A 19,976-nucleotide genomic window follows, 5' to 3' on the forward strand; every position below is an offset into this window, starting at 1 on the left:
ATGTTAGATATGAAGGACATCCGACACGAGCTTTGATTGGAATTCCATAGAGCATATTATCCAACCCATTATCGCCACTTTAGCGACACTTTCCTGCCGATAAAGTGGCAATTATTGTTGTCGCCCAGGCTTGATATTATTTTCCAGAGTGCGTAGTGTACAGCAGCTTCTCTGTAAAATGTATAATTACCTCCGAGCAGTGACAACAGATAGGTTACAACAGTCTGACAAACAGATCATCAACCTTATTACGCTACTTTTGAGATGGGTAAAGTGATGCAAAGATCTAGTAAATCTACTTCTGGTTCAACAAAAAATCTCAACTCCAGACTATGCGACACAGTTTTAAGTTTGTTTTCTCTCTCTCTCACTCTCTGTAACATAATTTCTCTATCTCTCTTAAACTTAGACACTGTTGTCTGCTTGGACATCTAGAAGATCAGCCCACCTAAAGTTGTCAATCCCAGTGCCTGCAGGGTTTGGCTGCAAGCTTTTATTCAACGGTAAACACACAGGTCTACATCTAAAAATCCTTCATAGGAATGCATTAGAAATAAGTCGCCATAACGGGCGTCAGTAAAGCAGTAGGCACTTCCATTTAGACACCACTTGAACGCGGCACTATAACAGAACTGGAATGTACGAGTCACACTGCACACCTAAAACTGTAGAGTTACAACTTGTAATGCTACAGCTCATTTACTCACATCTACATAATTCTAAACTCTAATTTTCTTTTTTCTTTTGCAGATTACCAATCGGACACCTTTTGGAATCCATTTCACTATTTCTTTATAACATTGTTTAACTCATTTTGCCAGATCTAATATAGTTATAATTGAGTTTTGTTTATATTTGTTTAATAAAAGTTAATTTAAAAACACTACATACTTCTTTTATTTTGTGGGAGAGGGGTATGACGGTCCACAATAAAAATAATGTTGAAATACTGTAGTAAGATATTCAAGACTAGGATTGAAAACTACTGAGTTCTAACTAAATGATATAATAAATACAACAGTGAGAAACTACTAAAATGGCGGTGGACGGAGTACGTAATCAACATTTGGCGCCTCGGCGCTACCTTTCAAATAAATATATAAAAAATATGACTGTTACTACTGTACAAAATTACAGCACTGGATGAATCACACGAACCGCGAAAAGAAAGCAACAGATTTACTAACGGATATAAAGAAAGGTTTGCTCGTTGAACTTAAAGAAAAAAACGTGAACTTCAAAACGACGCTGATCATGCGAAGAGAGTACAACTGCTACACCAAAAAAAGGAAAGCTTTACATGCAAAAAGAGATACATTATCGCCACTTTTATTGACAGGAAACTGCTGATAAAGCGGCGATAATGTGCTTGATAATAGGCCCTTGTAACTTCCCATAGCAGCCCAGGTTTTGATCCTTACCTAGGCTGCTATGGTTATTCACAAGTACATATTATCAAGCCCATTATCTCCGCTTTATCTGCAGTTTCCTGCCAATAAATGCGACGTTAATGTATCGCCTTTTGTTGATAATATGGACCATTGCTCTTTTTTTTTACCAGTAAACTTAGGCGCATATTATCAAGGACCGGTGTTAAAATTATCGCTGTTTTATTGGCAAGAAACTGCTGATAAAACGGCGATAATGAGCTTCATAATACGGCCTTATTTCCCATAGAACCCCATGATAGCACTTCAAAATAAAACCAGAGGAGTGCCGTTCCCCAGTGCAGAAAAATTGCCCCAGTAATTTATCCTCCCCCCCCCAGGACCTAATGAATAAAACGGACTTCTACTTTTTTGTTTTCACCTTTTTCACCGCGTACAAGTACTGCACGAGTACCCTGCCATTTTTTTATTTTTTTTAAATAAAAATTGACCCTAAAGATCCATGTACCACCCCCTGACCAAGACTACAGGCTCAGAATGTTTCTACCCTGCCCCCTTTCCTTATTTCTCAACTTTGTTTTACTATTTTCTTGTGACTCTGCTCTTCCGGCAAACAACATGGCTGCCAATACTTCCTGGTTTGGAGTACTGTCAGCCAATCAGCATGCAGCTCCTGCTCGTAATTGTAGGTATTTACATAAGCGAACGCCGCGATTTTTCTTTAAAAAAAATAAAATAAAAAATAGAGCCTAAACATCCATATACGAAGCCCTAAGTAAGCCTAGAGGGTCAGAATATCTCTACCCTACCCCCTTCCCTTATTTCTCAACTTGTTTTACTGTTTTCTTCTGACTCGGTTCTAGCGAGGCACAACATGGCCGCCAACACTTCCTGGTTTCGAGTGTTGACAGACAGTTCACAGCCAATCAGCATGCAGCTCGTGCTCGTAATTGAACAGATTTCAGTACGCGTACTGAACTCTGACTCTAGATATCGCTATGATTTTACTAACAATTTTCTCAAAAACTACTGAACGGATTTACACCATTTAACAAAAAGCACAATCTGCGAACAGAACTCTACCTCTCTGCCAAATTTCGTGTAATTCTATTCAGCCGTTCGGCTGTAGCCCTGGCTAAAGGTCCCTATGGAAAATTGCATGGGGAAAACATGTTTTGGGACCCCCCCTTTTTTCTCGGCCCCCGCTTGACGAATCACTTCCAAACTTTCAGGGAAGGAGCAGATCTGAGCAGGCCATTTTCTTGGAGAAATTCGCGAAGATTTGTCCACTGACGCCAAAGTTATTCCAAATAGAATGTTGTTGATTTCCTATGGGAACTAGGTCCTAGCTATAACTACCTACTGGCGCCAGTAGGTAATTATATATATAACATTTACCTTACCATATACTTTTCTTGCGTTGTAAAGGCATGCATGGTAAACGTATTGCGTTGTAAAGGCACTGCGTGGTAAATGATGCATGGTAAAGGCATGCATTGTTCCATCGTACACCCTGCAGTAACTCTCATGACAAGGTCGAAGTCCCACTCCTTGTTCTCTGTGTTGCTCATTGCAGCACGTGAAGTCTTCAAGTGGATACATTTGGTTTCAGTTTCACATTTCCGATGAATCCGTTTAATGACGACAGTGTGTCAAACAGTAAAGTCTGCGTTGTCTGCACACAAAGAAGGGACCTCTGCGGACATGTGGTTGCATAACTTGTTTTCTTATATCGGGTATTTAAACGTCTGTCTGGCCGGCATTGCAGAGTTGGGATATTGATCAAAATGGCAAAATCCAACAAGCAGTCACTTAGATTGGATTATGGTAAAACAAAATTAGTTGTGGCAGTTTTGGGTAAAATGAAGAGGGGGTGGTAAAATGAGGGGATGGTAAAATGAGGAGGCGGCATTGAATTTGGAAACGAGATTACTGTTTTATACTGTGACGGGAAACTTGTATGCACCCTTTCTCTGGAAATTAAGTAATGGATTTCAAGGGACTTATATCTCACTTTCGGACTTTCTTAATGCACGGACTTCACCTGGAACAGGTGAGGCCGCGGAGGATCAACCCAGTCTGAGATATTGGCTTGATGAGGAAGGGGGTCACCCAGGGATTTCGAGGAAAGCCCACGTCATACTCTCGCTTCGAGTGGAAGGAAAAAATCCAAGGCATAAGGTACACCGTACATTAAAACGAAAGACACAGATAAGGGTCCAAAACACACAGAGCAGATAACACATAAATAGCAAAAGGGCACAAAACAAGGTAATGGGGGCAACAGTGAGGGCGATCCCATGCTTACGTGCTGTGTGATGCTCTGAGGGACTCTATTTGTCGCTGGCGTTGCTGCTGTAAGCTGGTAAGCGGGGGCAGCGGGCCGCCCCCCTTATCGTTGCGGAAAAGCCAACTCATGTTCTTATGGAAGCGCGTGCAGGGCTTAAACTGCGCTACCCACTGTCATCCTATCTCCATGTCAACACCATCCGGGGCACTCCCGACCGTGACGTTTAAGTGTCCTCCCACCCAAACCTTAGAATGAACCACATTTTACTCAAACACAAAAGAAGGACTCCTGTATGTTGTCTGCCAATGCGCTGAAACAGAAGAAGGACTGCGGAGCTGCGTTGTCAAAAAATTGTTTAAAAACTAGTTTTACTTCAACCCAGCGCACAGAATTACAGATGAGGCAGTAAGAACGTACATAAAATTCCATTTTTAAAGTCAGTAGCATGCCTGTTAATTAAATTGCTTTCTTATAACAGCTGCTAACTATCCCTACTTTGCAAAACAGAAAAAGATACCTCCCACCGCTTTTAGTCGACCCTCTCTAAAAACCGGGACATGAGCTTTAATTCCTGAAATCCGCCGGGACAGATGCTGGAAAACCGAGACTGTCCCGGCAACTCCGGGACGCCTGGTCACCCTATATGTTTCGAACATGACTAGAATTTGACACTTCACAGTAATAGCTAGATTATTGCAAATTAATTCGCACTTATACAATACGGGAATTAATAGTGTTTCAAAAGTAGTTTTCTACTGCACACTGTTGTGTTTTGCCTGACCGGGAGATGGCCATTACTCCTCCCTCCAAGCCCATGTGCGTTCTGTTTTGATAAACTGACAAGCGAGTCGTGCACGACGGTGCGCGCGCTGAATTCAGCTGCCGCGCGCACGTATTGAAAAGATGTACGTCTAGGGTTTCGGCGGGTAGTGATGATGTAATCGCTGCGCGCAGCTCTGTGTCCCGCAGGTGCTGGGCCAGGGCAGACGGACTGACATCTGAAAGAGGGGGGGTTCTCCCTAAGTGCTTTAGCTGCGTTGTAGCGCGCCCGCTGTATGAGTTCACAGAGGGTGGCGCGCGCTCTGGAGCAGCCGGCGCGAGGCACCCCTTGGCAGCCGAAGGAACATCCTCCTGTCCTGTTGCACGCTTCCTGCTGCAGGTAACGTGGGTCCATGTGAATACTACGCCACACACACCCCCTTTTGGCCGCAGGGGAGGTCCAAGAGCCGATCTTGGTCCACTCCGATCTCTGCATGCGATACAGTCTGTCCCGAAGTGTACTGAGCCCCCTAAGATCGTCGGTCAACTTATGGCAACGTTGATATAAGATACACAGCCCCTGGTGAAACGCAGATCCTTACAGAATATCCAGCCAGTCCATCTAGCGAACACTATATCTTCTGCTGTTTCAGTCTCAGGCCTTTAACTGGGCGGGTACTGACTTTGAAACGGGACCCTACCCAGCCCTCTCTATTCAGATCCTGAAGTCTACTGCAGGCAAAACATTAATCGTTTTCTCAACAGTGACTAAAACCTTCAAGGCAATCATCGGTAGGAGTTAATAAAATATCTATGGGAACTGATCCTGAGGACAATGTAGGAACTGTAATCGTGGGTACTACGTGGGTGGGGTCACAGACCTAGGTAACGTCATATAACATCTAATACACACACCTTAAGTGAAAAAGAAACTCCATTTAAACTAAACCATCGAAAATGCATTGATCTTATAGTAAAGCTCAATTGATAAATGCAAACCTGTATTTTAAATGCTTAAGCTGAAGTGCCATTCAGTCAGTCTCCTGTACTGTGAAACCTAAGCAGGGCAGACAGCTAAACAAGTTTTTCTGCCAGAGTTCCTGCTTGAAAGAAATTCAAATGTAGACAGCGAGTTAATTATGCAAATGTAAAGGGTAATATGCAAATGTAAAGGATGCTTGGGGGCTGGTACTGGCTTTGATCAAATCATTTAAAGCTTTCTGGTGACAAAGATTTATTCTTTTTGAGCGGTAGTGCAGAGAGTTAACAATCGAGCGGAGTAGGGCATCCTTTTAATTGTATGTATTTATCGCTTACTATCCCTGACTAGGTGATGAAGGGACAGTTATGTAAAAAATGGTATTGCATATAAACTGGGTATTGCGAAAATCTGTATTTTGGAAGCACCATTTTATCTTATACCTATTGGCACATTTTGAAGCAGTCTATCTCATACTGTGTGTAATGCAAGTTTAAAATAATGACTTGCATATTCAGTGTTTTCTGCTACATGCTTTGTGACCATGTAGCATTAAAAATACACAAGACACTATTCTCCACTGCACTAACCAAGTACCAATTCTTTGGCTATCTGTTTACTCCCAGACCCTTCAGTGCATCGACTAATACAGGTTTCAGAACGTGCTACAGTGCATTGCCCACGAGTAACCTCTTTTATAATTATTTTTTTCATTTAATCTGTGCATTTTTTTTATACGTTCCTACCTGATGGTGAAAAACCAATAAAACATACAGAAGGTTTTTTTTGTTTTTTTAGCCACACCTTTTACCCCGTCCCCATGCTCACTGACCCCACCCCATTGCTTGCAGTATCACAGTTCCCATATTTTTTTTTTTTATTAATGCACTTTGAACCCTGATGCAGACACTCAAGGTACCTGTGTAGTGCCACTGATTTGAATCCTGATTGGTGTACTGGGGGATAGTAGTATTTATAGTGCTGTGAAGTCCTGGTCTTTGGCAGAAACCACCGTGAATTTGTTAGCCATTAGTTTTAAAACATTTTTCACATGCAGTATAACATGGGCTGCTGCAAAAAAGGTTTGCGCTTAAGTACTTCCAGTGCCTAAAAGTTAGATTTTTAGAAATATGTAATTAGATTGTAGCTAGTACAAACTTTTTTTTGATAGATGTCCATTAAAGGGCATTTGAGTACTGGTAACACACTTGAATTACCTTTAAAAGATACATTATCACCATGCTTTTTCGGATTATTCTGTCAATTAAAGCTAGCAGCCTTCAGGTTTGCTAATTAATCAATTACTCATATTTACATATTCTCAGACAGCAGAGCACCCTGGAGAAGAAGGCCTATTCTTTTGCTGTCTGTCTCTTCTCTCTCTGAACAGTGCAGGAGACCCACCTCCTTGCCTTTCATCCCAAGGTAATTCGAGCTTGACATTAATTGTTTAGGGACAGTGTTATTTTTTTTTTAGCAAAAAGTATGGAACTGTTTTGGTAACCTATATAAAAACAGTTTTTATACTTTTTGGTTGTAGCACGTCCATACACAAGAGGTGGTTCAGATGAGAAGCACAGAATGGATGGGCAGGAAGGAAAAGAGAAAATGGTAGCACTGGCTGAAAAGGACATCTCTAAAGCACCTTAAAACCTTATTAAATATATATGAGAAATCCCTGCCAGGTGTACCCCACATCTCCTACCGAACCACTCTGATGTGCAATGTTTGTAATCAAGGAGCCCAATCATAAAATACTCCACAGATTCACCAGAGATCAAATAGGCAGTCTTCCGACTGGGTTGCCTATAAAAAAGGTTTGTACCCCACTACTACAATCATCTGCCTCCATTAGTTGTTTCATGGGGCTGGTTGCAGCCCATGTTAAAGTAAGTACTACTTTAGGTGTAACCATATTAAGCAATCTAGTGGTCTGTTATTATGAGTAACTAACGTTCTTGTGGAGAACTTGTCAGGATACTTGTGACACACGTATTGTGCGTGAAAATATACCAAGTTTGCCAGAAAGATAAAATGATGAGCAGTTTGTCATAAGGACACTGCACTCTGTACTTTGGCATCTATGGAAGGAATGGAGAAAATGTAGAAGCAAACATCAAGAAGCATAATTTTGTTTTTTGTAAAAGACCAGCTGGTGCATATAGTTTGTTCCCTTTTCCTGTATTTCTAAACTGAATGCTGAATTCCTAATGTCCGATTTTGATTTCTATTTCTGAAGTTGACAATGATTTGCTGTATCCCTCTTTCTTTTATTCCGCATGAGTAGGCACAGTCCCTAGTTTGTTCATGATGGCTAAATGTTTTTCTGTACAAGGAGGTAATGCAGAATTAGGATTGTAATTTATAATACAACTAGACATTGACCGATTTTGTATGTTGTGTACTTTTGTAATTTTTATATCTGGCACACCTATTGCATAATACTTGCTTGGTTCTGTTTTGTTATCCTCTGTACAGTTCATATGGAAATTAAATGAATAAATAAATATTGCAAAAACAAATAGTGCAATGAAAGGGGTGGTGAGAAATTGAGAGAGGAAGTTTCACTCTTAGCAAAATTAGAAATGTATTGCTCAGTTGATTACAACCGTTACAATAATAAACACAAAACCGGTGTAACGTTAGCAGTGATTCAAACATAAGACCATGATTACCCCTGACTTTGTAATGTAATGTAAAATGCTAAACAGTGTCAAAGTGTAAGTGTTCCCCCCCGTATAAAATAATGGTAATTGGTTGTCCATGATTGGTGTTTGCCTTACTAAGTAAAGTCCTTAGGAAAGGGCACTATGTGTGCCCGGGCTGGTAATGCAACTGCTACTAGTGGGCCTGCAGCAATATTTGTGCCACCCACACAAGTAGCCTTAAAAAGGGAACTCAGGCCTCCCGTTGCTGGGCCTGCACACAGTTTGTTAAACTGTCATGTTCTGTCAAGTGCACTCACTTGCCAGACCTTACCCGTCCCTTTCTATGTACATCAGACACCCCTATGGTAGGTCCAGGGTACAGTGCATGTGAAAGGTAGGACATGTACTAAGGTGTGTGCCATGTCCTGACAGTTGAAATAATCTCCATTTTCGTTTTCACTGTTGAAAAGCCGTCTTGCCGATAGGATAGAATGGGAAGGCTGTGTAATCTGTTTGCAGCCTATCTTCCTAAAGGCTTAAGATGTAAAGGTGAAGTTTAGTATGCTTGAAATCACAATGTAATAACACATCTTTTTATGAAGGTGTTTTTTGCATTGTGTATTCAGAAGCCACTCTTTTGGAAGTGGCTGAGTTTTGTGATCAAACCTTTCTGTGTGTCTCTGCCTTGCTGTGGATTGACTGTCTGGATCTGAAAGCAATAGGATCTGGGGAATGTCTTGACCCAGGGATGAGGTGAGACCGCAATAGGCTGACCTGCATCTAGAGTGTAGGGGAGGAGAAGCCCCTAGAGGTGAAGAGGCCTGGAATGCTGCTATAAAACACTTGGCTTATCTCCTCCGGAGTGATTGAGAATCCAGACCCCCACTAATCAAAAGAAGAAAGATGACACTGGCAGCGAGGCACCCAGAACTGGTTTGAACAGGGGTCCGTGTCCCCTGAAGCACAAAGACTTCAAAGCCATTGAGGGGTATAACTATGAGAGCTGAAGCCCCTGAACTTTGGAGAATGGCTTGATCAAGTGTGAACAAGACTGGAGCTACTTCGTGGTCGAGAGGACCTTTGCCAAGTAAGAAACAACTGAATAGACTGCAGGCTAGGACTGACCCTTGCTTTGTGTTCTGGGGCTGGCCTGCAGTTTGCTGATTTTACCAAGGAAAGGATAAAGGGATTTTGCTGTGTGCTGTGTCCCCCTGCTTGAAGAACTTTGCTGTGTCCTTAAGTACTATCCCCTAGGGCCTGAGTTGAGCTGGCTCCCTGTTTGGAAACACAGGAACATAAAACTTTCCAGGAGAGTCTCAGTGGCGCTGTGGGAGCGTGCCTGTTGCAGTCTGAGACCCTCGTAAGAACTTCCTGTGATTGTGGGTGCCTAGTGTCCAAGTGAATGTCAGTGACGCTCTGTGTGTGGGCTTTATGCAGCACTGAGACCTTCAGGAGGATCGGCCTGTGATCAGGGGCACCTGCAATCCAAGCAAGGATCAGCAATGCTGTGCTTTGTGCAGCCTGAACCCTGTTGTGGTGCTTGTCCAGTCACAATGCTGGATGAGGAAAGTGGGTTCGCGCCCCCAGGTAATGTGGGTCGACTCCTGGGGCGCGGGCTCTGAGGTAGATGCTCTCGGCCTCTCTCTTGTGTTGGCAGCGCCAGCTTCAGCTTGTATCACGGCCCGTATTGCCAAGGGAGTGGAGGTACAGGGGCCGGAGTGCAAAACTGTACTTTGGGATTACATCGTACTGTGTTGGGGGCAACTGTGAGAGGCTGACTGCAGGTCAGAAGAGGAGGCGGAGAGATCGCCTAAGGCCCGGTAATCTTGCCTGAGTGTACTACGTAGTATTCTATTTCTGAGAACGGAGTACCTGACTGACTTGTTACACATTGCATCATTTCTGTATAACTACTTGCTTGTCGTATGACGCATTGCCTTGCTCCTGCATAACAAATTACCTGATTAGTGTATACGCATTGCCTTATTATTGCAGAGCAACTTATCTGGTGGTTGTATTACGCATTGCATTGTTTTACCTTGCAAAGTGTCTGATTGTTGAGTTACGCATTGCATTCTTTTCATTGCAGTGTCTGATTGCTTTGTTACGCATTACCTTATTTGTACATTGCAAAAGTACCTGATCCTAGCATTCCGAACTGTATGACATGTTATTAGGAGTACAGGAGAATGTTTAGAAGTGCTCATTGACATCGCCAGAACTTACAAGGGCTGGCTGGCCTAACAACCGTTCATCAACAAGAGGGATTAGAAAGGTCTTTTTGTCAGGTCCAGCATACTTGCCCAAATGAATCAGAAGCAGGAAGGGTATGCAGTTCCTAGGTGGGTTGGTACCCTAAGGATGAGTACAGAGAGTTAGGAAGTGTTCAATTCCCTTTATGTGTTACGTACATGTGAAACTTTACCATTGATAAATGAGTGCTAAGGAGTGCTAATCTTTCTTGTAGGCTGAGGCCTGTCCTGGGGAGTCTGGTGGTTCTCCTCACCTTTTAGCACCCTTACTTGAAGTTTTGATTTTTTCAAATCCCTTGTGTGATTCTTCTATGTGGCCCCTTTACACCTATACCTAATACTACTGTTCGGGGTTTAGTTCTGATGACAAAGCATGACAGCTGGCTGGGTGTGTGAGGGCACTAGTTCTGAAAGGAGGAATTCCCCCCTCCTCCTCTTCCACTTCTTTTCCCATAGGACACCTTGTCCTAAAGGGAATTGGACACTTCCTAACTCTCTGTACTCACCCTTAGGGTGACCCACCTAGGAACTGCATACTCATCCTGTTTCTGGCCTACCAACCGGCCATCAGAAATATTACACAACCTCATATGTTGATTTTATATTGTGTGGTCTTATTGTATATCTTTTTACATAAAGTTTATACTCTTTTTTTATAAAACTCGTGTGGAGTCTATTTGTGGTGTCATCATTGTGAGCGTGGTTGCAAATACTTTACACATTTGCTTTGAAGATAAGCCTAGCTGCTCGTGCCAAGCTATAGAGTGGGTGGGTGAGTGAGACTATCTAATAAGGTGACCTTCCTTTCCCTGACGATGGAACGCGGGTCCCTACTTGGCCTAAGGTACCTACCTCAGCCAACCATGGATCCTGGGTCTAACAGTCATCAATAGAATTAGGTGGTTGCAAATGACAATTGGCTTCGACTGCTAATGCTGCCAAGAATGCTTTCTTCGGACTGCATACAATTCACAAAACCCACCAAAGCTTCTCCTCTGTTAAATCAAAACATTGTTCAACAGCCTCTCTACATGTTCTCACGCAGAATCTGGGCAACACAGGATTCAGAAGAATTCTTCAATCAATTCTACAGACAAAGAAAATTCGTTTGATTTGTCGTTACACAGGAGAGCTTGATTACATTGTACTATATACTTTAAGTTCTGGCTGGGCAAACAAGTGAGATTTAAATGTATGCTGCAGTTTCTAAAGAATAAATTGTTGCTGCCCCCACCAATAAAAGCAAAATTAATATTAGCGGAAAAGAAATACAAATATACCTTAAAAAATATAAATAATGGAATAAGTTAATCATCTATTTAGTGAGATGGATGGAGAGGGCCACAGAATCCATTCCAAAATTCTTTACTGCCACATATGTGGAGTAAATGTCCTTGGTGAAGTGTCTGTATTAGTAAGTTTTCAGAAGAAAGAAACCTGATTTTGAGATACCTCTTTTTAATGATTACGAATAAAAACCATGGTATAGATTTATTTTCGCCTCTAGACAACTTATGAGTGACCGTTCTTTAAAACAAAATGTTAAATAATTTTTTTATTGTCATAAAACTTTCTTACCATAGCCCCAATCAATATAAATCGTTAGTTGAAGTTCAGAAGGCAAATTACAGCTTACACAAATTCTTTCCACTTTTCTGGGTCTTAAAAATGAGCAGGCAGGGCCTTTGTACGGTCTTTCAGCAAGGAAGACCTTTAACAATATGATTGTTAATGTTTCTTGTTTTTTTCTAACCATAGTATTTGTTTCCCCGTAGCACATTTTAAGATGGCTATTACCTCTGTTTGAAATCCGAATGTCCTTGAGGTTCACAATGCTTGCTTTTATTACATTTCTGATTTAAAAACATTGCGTGTCACAGGGCTGGTCTCACAAACATTTGGTGTGACTCGGTGATCTAATGCTTGCTGCTTCTGTTTTGCATGTTTTGTCTTATTTTAGGAGCACACGCCTTGGGAAGCACATTGCAAATCTCATGCAAAACTTCTATTTGCCTGATACGGCTCTCTGTGCGTGGCATCTTACCCCTTGCCCCCAACTATGCCAGCAGCCACAGTGGACCATAGCCAAAGAATATGTGAAGTCTGGGCTTGCAACCTTGAAGAAGAGATGAAGAGAATTCGCCAGGTTATTCGCAAGTATAATTATGTTGCAATGGTATGTTCTACATGTTTTTTGGGTTAAAATTAGCAGATCGCGAGACAGCATTACTCCTTTGTATACAGCTAATCTATGAGGCTGCATCGTTGGCTAATTGTTGCCAACCCATGGCACCTCTCCTCTACAGTCATACAGAACTCATTTATTCCATGCCTGCACTGATGCAACTTGGCACAAAACCTCTGTAGTTGGTAACTAGTGCCACCCAACAGCTCAGATACACCAGGAAGGGAAATGAATACCCCTTCACTCTTGTGGCATGGAATTATTGTCAGTTGACTACGGCATCAATTGACTATGGCACACAAGCTCCCATAGATCATCTACACCAAAGGGACCTCACTATTATCGGACCACGCATATTCTACCCACGGAAGCGGCAAGAGAGCCAAACATTACTTTTAACAGAGCAGTCTCACCTAACAAGCACAATGACTGCTGACAACCATCAAATGGTCAATGAGATCTACCATTGCCATGCGGAACATCCACACAGATTTCAAAAGCACTACAAGCCAATAGAAATTCCATGGTCATTTCATGTATCTAAAGTTGTTTGTTCATTTAAAGCTTACATTAATACGATTGAGGCCCGCAGTATTTGATGCATTCCTCTGTATGTATTTTGCTATCTTTTAGTTTACATTTTTATTAAAATAAATCTGTAACAACCTTATATTCAGGACCAGAATGGTATACAATAGTCATCTTTTTATTTTATGTAATGGATAATTATATGAAAAATGACTTTAACAACATCAAACTACTACATGCACACCGATAATTTTTATAAAATACACGATATAGAGTGCTAGATTTGGATAGATAAACACAGAAGAATGGGATTGGGAAGAAGGCCTAGGAATGCTAGAAGTTAAAGGGAGAATAAATGTACAAAATCATTCCTAACATATGCATAGCAAATCAATCTATAATGTACTTTGTATTAATGCAATATAAAAATTCTGTAGCCTTATGTCAGTTGATTAGTTTAAATGGGAAGAATAAATAATTATGAAGACAGAGAAAAGAATGTACAGTTCGGGGATGTTTATGTACTTCTTCAAGTATAACATTCTTGCTAACTGCCACAGCATTAGATTGATTGAAGAATGAGTAAACTACTTTATTGTGTAGTTAATTAAAACCATTACAATTTAGCATACTATGCACCAACTACAACAACGTTCTTATTTACACTTTGAAATTTCGCTTACTTAGCATGAGACATTATTTCCTTATGTTGTGGTAATCCACAACGTTCTAAAATTTTTAAAAGGACAGATGGTGTTGTCCAGGCCGATACTAAAATATTTTCAAGACCGTATCTTAAATAAGGGTTTATACATGTTTTGACTAAAGCAATGAAGTGGGGTCTGTATACAGACGAATGCGATTAAATAATGTTGTAAGGGGAAGCCAAAGGATATCCCTTTTTGTAGGAAGAGACATATTTGTACCATAAACTCTATGTAGTCTGTGATTAAAACATACTGCATACCACCAGGATTTAAATCTTACATTAGTTAATTTTTTCCAGTTAATGCTTATCGTTTGAGAAACCAGAGGTATGAAGACATCAACCTATTTATTATAATGGGATTGTTTAGCCAATCAATAAATAGAGTTCCCAAGAAAACAACTTATTTTTTGACAATATAGAATAGATATGCACTTCTACAAAAATATGGGTGTGAGAAAGTGAATTATAAGTGGGGGAGGAGTCCACAACCAGTAATAAAGCCACAAACTACCAAGGGCCAGGCAAAGGTGTCAGCAATGTGAACCTGACCACAAATCCTGTTAGGCATGGCACAGAGCAAACCGGCTTAACTTAAAGAAAATGTGTGTAGCATTTAGCATTAGCAAAAACAGTCTAAAAGTAAAAAAAAACAACTCTAATTTGGAAAAATGGATCAAAACGACCCTGTAGTGACAAAAAAAATGCAGTAAGCTGGATCAAAGGTATAAATTTAAAAAAGATTTAAGAGAAAAAGTGAAGCCCCAATCAGTAGTCTATGTTCGCGGGTGACTCACCTGGGGGTCATTTAAGCCCGATAACAATGGAACGCAGATTGGAAATGTTGACGGGTTCATCCGCCCTGGTAAAATATTTTATCTAAGGGCCTAGTTTCTGAAACGGAAGTCGAAAATGGACGTCGAAGTCTGTTTCTGATGAAGTCTTCCTCTGAAAGGTAGATAGCAGTTGGACGGGGTCCAGCTGAAACATTGGTTTTCACAGTAAAAGTAAATATGTTGTGCCCAGAAAGGTCCGTGTTTGTCTTTTCAACTAAAACAACATGCAGCAAAGTGTAGTATTCAGCAGCACCAATGTGCTAATTAAAAACCTCAAGTACATCAAAAGCGTTCTCCTTCTACTGTAAACTCTATACACATCGGATGCCCTAGCACATTACACCGATAATTAATGATTCCTTGGTGGCCTACAACTCCCTAAACTATCGCAGGAGGCCCAAAAAAACCTTGAAAAAAATCTCTAATGAGGAAATAGCAGAAGCAATTGAAAGGAGGCTAGTAGGAAAAGCCCCATGTAAAGATGATTTTGGGTAGAATTTTATAAAATTTCAGCATCATGGGTAATTTTCCTTTTGAGGAAAATATCCAGGGAATGTACTCAAATGGGAAAGCTTACAGCTGAATTTAACAAGGCCTTCATCTTATGGGTTCCCAAACCAGGTAGAGACATTGCAGAAATTACTGACCCGTTGTGTTAATCAACATTGGCATTAAAATCTTGGCTAAAATCCTAACAACAAGGTTACAAAAAATCATTTCATTAAGTCACTGCTCCACAAGAACCAAGTTGTATTTGTTACGGAATGTTCCTCTTGTAACCATATATGCGCTTTATCACATCTCGTGGATCTCTAAACCTACTGCTGATGAGAGTAAGGTTCTCCCTCGACGCTGACAAAGAGTTTGATCTAGTGGAATGGGCGCTACCTCTTTTAAGGGCTTGCCAGGATGGCCATTGGGTTTACCTTTCTAAACCTGGTACAATGGCTTTATCAAAACCATTTTTTCCATTGTGAACTGCTGTGGATATTTGTTAGGACAAATCAGTAGTTGACTGTCCTCTGTCTCCCTCTCTGTTCTTAGTGGCTTCAGAAAGCTTGGCCATTGGCCAACCCTTTCACTACATTGCGGGTATCGACACACCATTAGGTAATTTGAAACTTATCTCTATGCTGATGATGTCTTGTATTGAACTCTCCCTGTACTTCCATTCCAGTGCTTATGGAAGTCCTCTCCCGATTCTCAGTATTTCCTGGTTACAAGATCAACTCTACTAAAAGTGAGGCGTTACCAATGACTTTACGTACAACAGTCCATTGTTTGCATGGCCTCCAATTGTGATGCGTTCTAAAGGAGATTAAATACTTAGGCATCCTAATTGGCAATGATCTCCAGTTTATGATCAAGGGCAAGCAGGTGCCACTAGTGATACAAATGCAAAAAGGCTTTTATCTGGCACAAACTCCAGTTGTCCATGTGGGGGCAGATTCAAAGACTGGGAGTCTCGCCACGCTTCAATTATGTTTTTGGCATGCTGCCAATCCTAGTCTCAATAGCTCATCTGACCTCTTTGATCCCAAGATTGTCAAATTAACACCTATATTGGGCAAGGAGCAACTCCAAGACTGTCCAGAATGAAGTTACACATGTCTATGGAACATAGCGTTTTTGTGCCACCCTAGTCTGTAAATTGACCAAATTACCCAACATCTCTTGCAATTCACTTACTATCTCTACCCGAGACTAGAAACACAGACTAGTTGGAGCTGGAGAATCACTTATGAGGTGGAATCAAGTGGCCTGTAAGTGTCAACCAGATATGTCTTTCCCATGATACCAAAAACAAACATATCCTGACTTGAACTGTTAGTTGTGGACAGCATGTCAACAGCTCTTAAACATCCTTTCCGGTATTTACTGCCACCAGTGTTGTCCAACGCAGGAATCCAAATTGCCGGAAAATCCCTCAACTGGATACAAAGGGAGCAACCAGGAATAACCACTTTGGAACACTTTGCCTCAGACACATGTCTGTGCACAATTTAAACTTGCCCTAACCACTTTCTGCAGTCCATTCTCTTGAACACACGCCTTAATAATAAACTACACAACCTTACCTATGCACTACCGTCAACAATTTCATTTGACTACTTGAAATAAAATGAGTCATGTACAGGAAATTAGTCTCTGGCATATATGGCACTTTGATAATTGGTATTCCAAAACCAGCAATGAATTATCTCCGAACTAGATGGCAACCTCTCTTGCAGGAATCCTATAGTGAGGAACACTGGTGTGAACTACAACACAATTATGATAGCGGCCTCAACGAAACCAGGTTGAAGTTTGTGACTGGCACCTGTATACTGTAAGACAATACCTCTTTTTGCATCCCCCCCCTCCGCTCCTCTGTTTTTGAACTGAGAGAGCGGTTTTCTACTCCTGCACTGTAACATTGCTAACCAGGCACCAGTGTGTGTGTGTTCTGGCCCTTAAAACATGTGTACTTAATTGGCTAATCCCTGGTTGGCATATTTAACTTACTTGTAAGTCCTTAGTATGTGGAACTTTGTGTAGTCGGACCTGTAAGTAAAGTGTCACTCACATTTCGAAGTTAAAGTATGTCTTCAGGCCTGCACCTGAAGGCTGACTGTTGTTTTTAAAACTGCAAATCCAACTTTGCAAAAGAGAACTTTTTTTGTCCGGTCTTCAGCTACTTTTTTTTATACTGGCAAATCACCTCTAAGGTGGGCCCTAAGTGCTCATGGGGCAGGGTGTACGGTATTTAAAAAGTAGGACATGTGTGCTAAAGATTTTTTTCCCGGCAGTGAAAAATGTTCAAGGTATATTTTACTGTGGCAAGGTCTACTCCCCCAGAGAAAAACATCAGGTTACATTATAACACCTTTATCATTTCAGTTTGGAAATAGCTAGAACCATGGTTAAAGTACTCAAATTAATAGGAATTTAAAATCCAATCTGATGGTCATCTGATTTAAACCACTATTTTGAAAATGCCAGTTTTATTTAGATTGTATTTTCCTGCCTATTGCCTTTACTACAGCGTTTCCCAAACTGGGGGTTGCCAGCCGATTTCTGGCGGGTCACGACCAAGCAATAAATAAATATGTAATTAACTTTTGTATTTCTCTTGTCGCATTTGCTGTGCTTCAGAGATGGAGTTCAAATGTCAGGCTATGTTTTTGGACAGATTGCTGCTTATGTTAACATGGCATTGGTGTTTACTTTTCCTTTTCTGACTGCAAAGTGAGAAGAGCTTTCAGAGTGAACCATGTAACATTTTTGCTCTGGTACAGGGAGTGTGAAAGGAAAGGCTGTGGGTTTTTTTTGGTTTTTTTTTTGTAACTCACCACAAAATTTACATATCTTGAAATTAACCATGTACATTTCAGAATATAGCAGCAGATCGTAAAGCAAAAAGGGAGCAGTTTGAAAAAAAATAAAAAATGACCCACTGAGGAAACAAATATTTTAATAGGTTTAAAACAAATCAAGACACCTGGTGATGAGCAAATGATAAATATTCACTCAAATTCGATTTTCCACTCAGTCATTTGTGTGCTGTGTAGTTTTATAACTAAAAGTGTATGTCTGTGAAAATTGTGTAGCCATTTCAGTGGAAAATGTGCCGTATGTAAATGACACTGTGCACCACATGACGCTTTAGGTTTTTTTCAACAGTGTGCTCCAAAATACACCAATAGATACATGCTACACCCATGCCACTCTTCTGCTGAATACATTTGTTACACTTTGTGTGAAGCTAGGATTTTTAACAACCCTGATGACTTAAGTGATGTAACATTTGTCGGCACACCCTGCTCTGAAAATTGTTCCAGCACCACTGGTGGAAACGTGCTGAACTATGTCCCTATGTCCAGTATTAAAACAAACCCTTGTTGTAGTCCCAAGTATTTTTGCTCCTGTGTGTGTGTGTCTCTGTGTATTTATAGCCTTCATAAAGCCATTTCAAAAGAAAATGTGCTCACTATACGTGAGTATACACATTAATCCCCCTTGTGTATGACTTTCACACATAAATTGAGAAATATGGATGTGGCCCAAACCCCAGAGATTGGCACTGGAAAATGATGTCCAGATCCCAATGTTGTATCACGGCAAATAACGTAAACTCCTGTGCTTAAAATAAAATTAATCTGACCTGTGTAATGTAATGTAATCTGATGTTCATGTAAAACACTCCAATGCCCTTCTGTAGTGTTTGCGAAATATATCCAGCAGTGCGGGCAGGGACTCCGCTATATTCTGAAGACACATCTATTCCCTATGTGATGTGACTGATCTGGCTATGTGGCTATTGTTGCTGCCTGGACAAGCGCTGGGAAGCCCGAGGGTAACTACGCGCTATATAAAATTCCAAATAAATAAAAAAATGTCCCGGGGGTGAACACCCCAGAACATAGCTGGTGGTGTTCAGGGGTGCAGAGGGCCAAACGAAAATAGGACTAATCCTCCCCCGCCCGCCCTCCTTCCCCACTTTTAGTTATTGGCTGGGCTCTAGGGCGGGGTGAAGAAATCTGTCTGGGTAGGGTGGCCACGCTTGCCCCTCTCTCCCCATTATAATTCGTAATCCACCGCCCGGGGCTTGGTCCACCAAGGGGGCATATGCAAAACAAGTGTGGTAGCACACACATTTTTCTTTTACAATTGTTTTCTTTCACCACAGATTCACGGATACTTAGCAAATTTGCAGTAAATTTAACCCCACCACCAGTCCTATGGTTGTCAGGGTATTCCTAACTTTCCCCCTTCTAAGAATATGATCTGTTGGATCTGCAGGGGATTCGCATCTCTAAATATACACATTCATTTTTCCTTTAATAACTCCAAAACTACTGAAAGGATTTTCACCACATTACGATAAGCGCTCTTTTTGGACCAAGATCTAGCTTTCTGCCAAGTTTGGTTACATTTTATTCAGCGGTTCGGGCTGTGGTAGTGTTAAACAAGATTAGGGACATCCTTGTTTTCTCAGCTCCCAATTGAATGATACCAAACGTTTCCAAACAGCGGTTGAAGTGAGTGGCAATATAGTTTTTAAAATTTCGTAAAGATTCATCAAAGGTCTCCAAAGTTTTTAGCAAAACAAAAAACACTTGGGGGTCGATGTTGATCCCATTCAGAAGGGCTCCCAATCAGATTTGGGTTTTCTGAATACGATTTGGAACCCTTGTTGCCGATCGTATCGTACACTGTTCCCAATGACCAATTACGATGCCTGTAAACCAGTAGGGCTGTCCGAATCGGTTCCGAAATGCATTAGGTTAGGTAGAGTCTTTCGCAGCCGAATTGTACAGCTCTATGGGCTCTTTTTCCAAGCGATTACGATGACTGATTTGGACTGCCGTTCAGAATTGGCTTCTCGATAACAAAGCAGCTGCCGGAATCTGTCTTAGGGGGCC

The 19,976-nt window shown here is 41.2% G+C and overlaps 2 protein-coding genes across 4 annotated transcripts in view; one reads left to right on the plus strand and one right to left on the minus strand.

Annotated features, from left to right (window-relative positions):
- Positions 1-3,964, minus strand: part of VPS37A (VPS37A subunit of ESCRT-I) — a 391,970-nt gene extending 388,006 nt beyond the window's left edge. The window contains exon 1 of one of the 2 annotated variants that reach the window (XM_086962586.1): positions 3,697-3,964. In XM_086962586.1, coding sequence (XP_086818712.1) covers positions 3,697-3,806 — 110 coding nt within the window. In that variant the 5' untranslated portion in view covers positions 3,807-3,964. The remainder of the gene's footprint in view (positions 1-3,696) is intronic. The other variant, XM_086962587.1, reaches the window with a different exon arrangement.
- Positions 3,965-4,591: 627 nt separating this feature from the next.
- The window catches only part of CNOT7 (CCR4-NOT transcription complex subunit 7), a 200,407-nt gene continuing 185,022 nt past the window's right edge, over positions 4,592-19,976 (plus strand). Inside the window, exons 1-2 of one of the 2 annotated variants that reach the window (XM_086962589.1) lie at positions 4,592-4,837; positions 12,277-12,492. In XM_086962589.1, the coding sequence (XP_086818715.1) occupies positions 12,376-12,492 (117 nt within the window). In that variant the 5' untranslated portion in view covers positions 4,592-4,837; positions 12,277-12,375. The remainder of the gene's footprint in view (positions 4,838-12,276; positions 12,493-19,976) is intronic. The other variant, XM_086962590.1, reaches the window with a different exon arrangement.

Source organism: Lissotriton vulgaris, chromosome 3_1 (assembly GCF_964263255.1).
Source record: "Lissotriton vulgaris chromosome 3_1, aLisVul1.2, whole genome shotgun sequence".
In the NCBI taxonomy this organism is placed as follows: Eukaryota; Metazoa; Chordata; class Amphibia; order Caudata; family Salamandridae; genus Lissotriton; species Lissotriton vulgaris.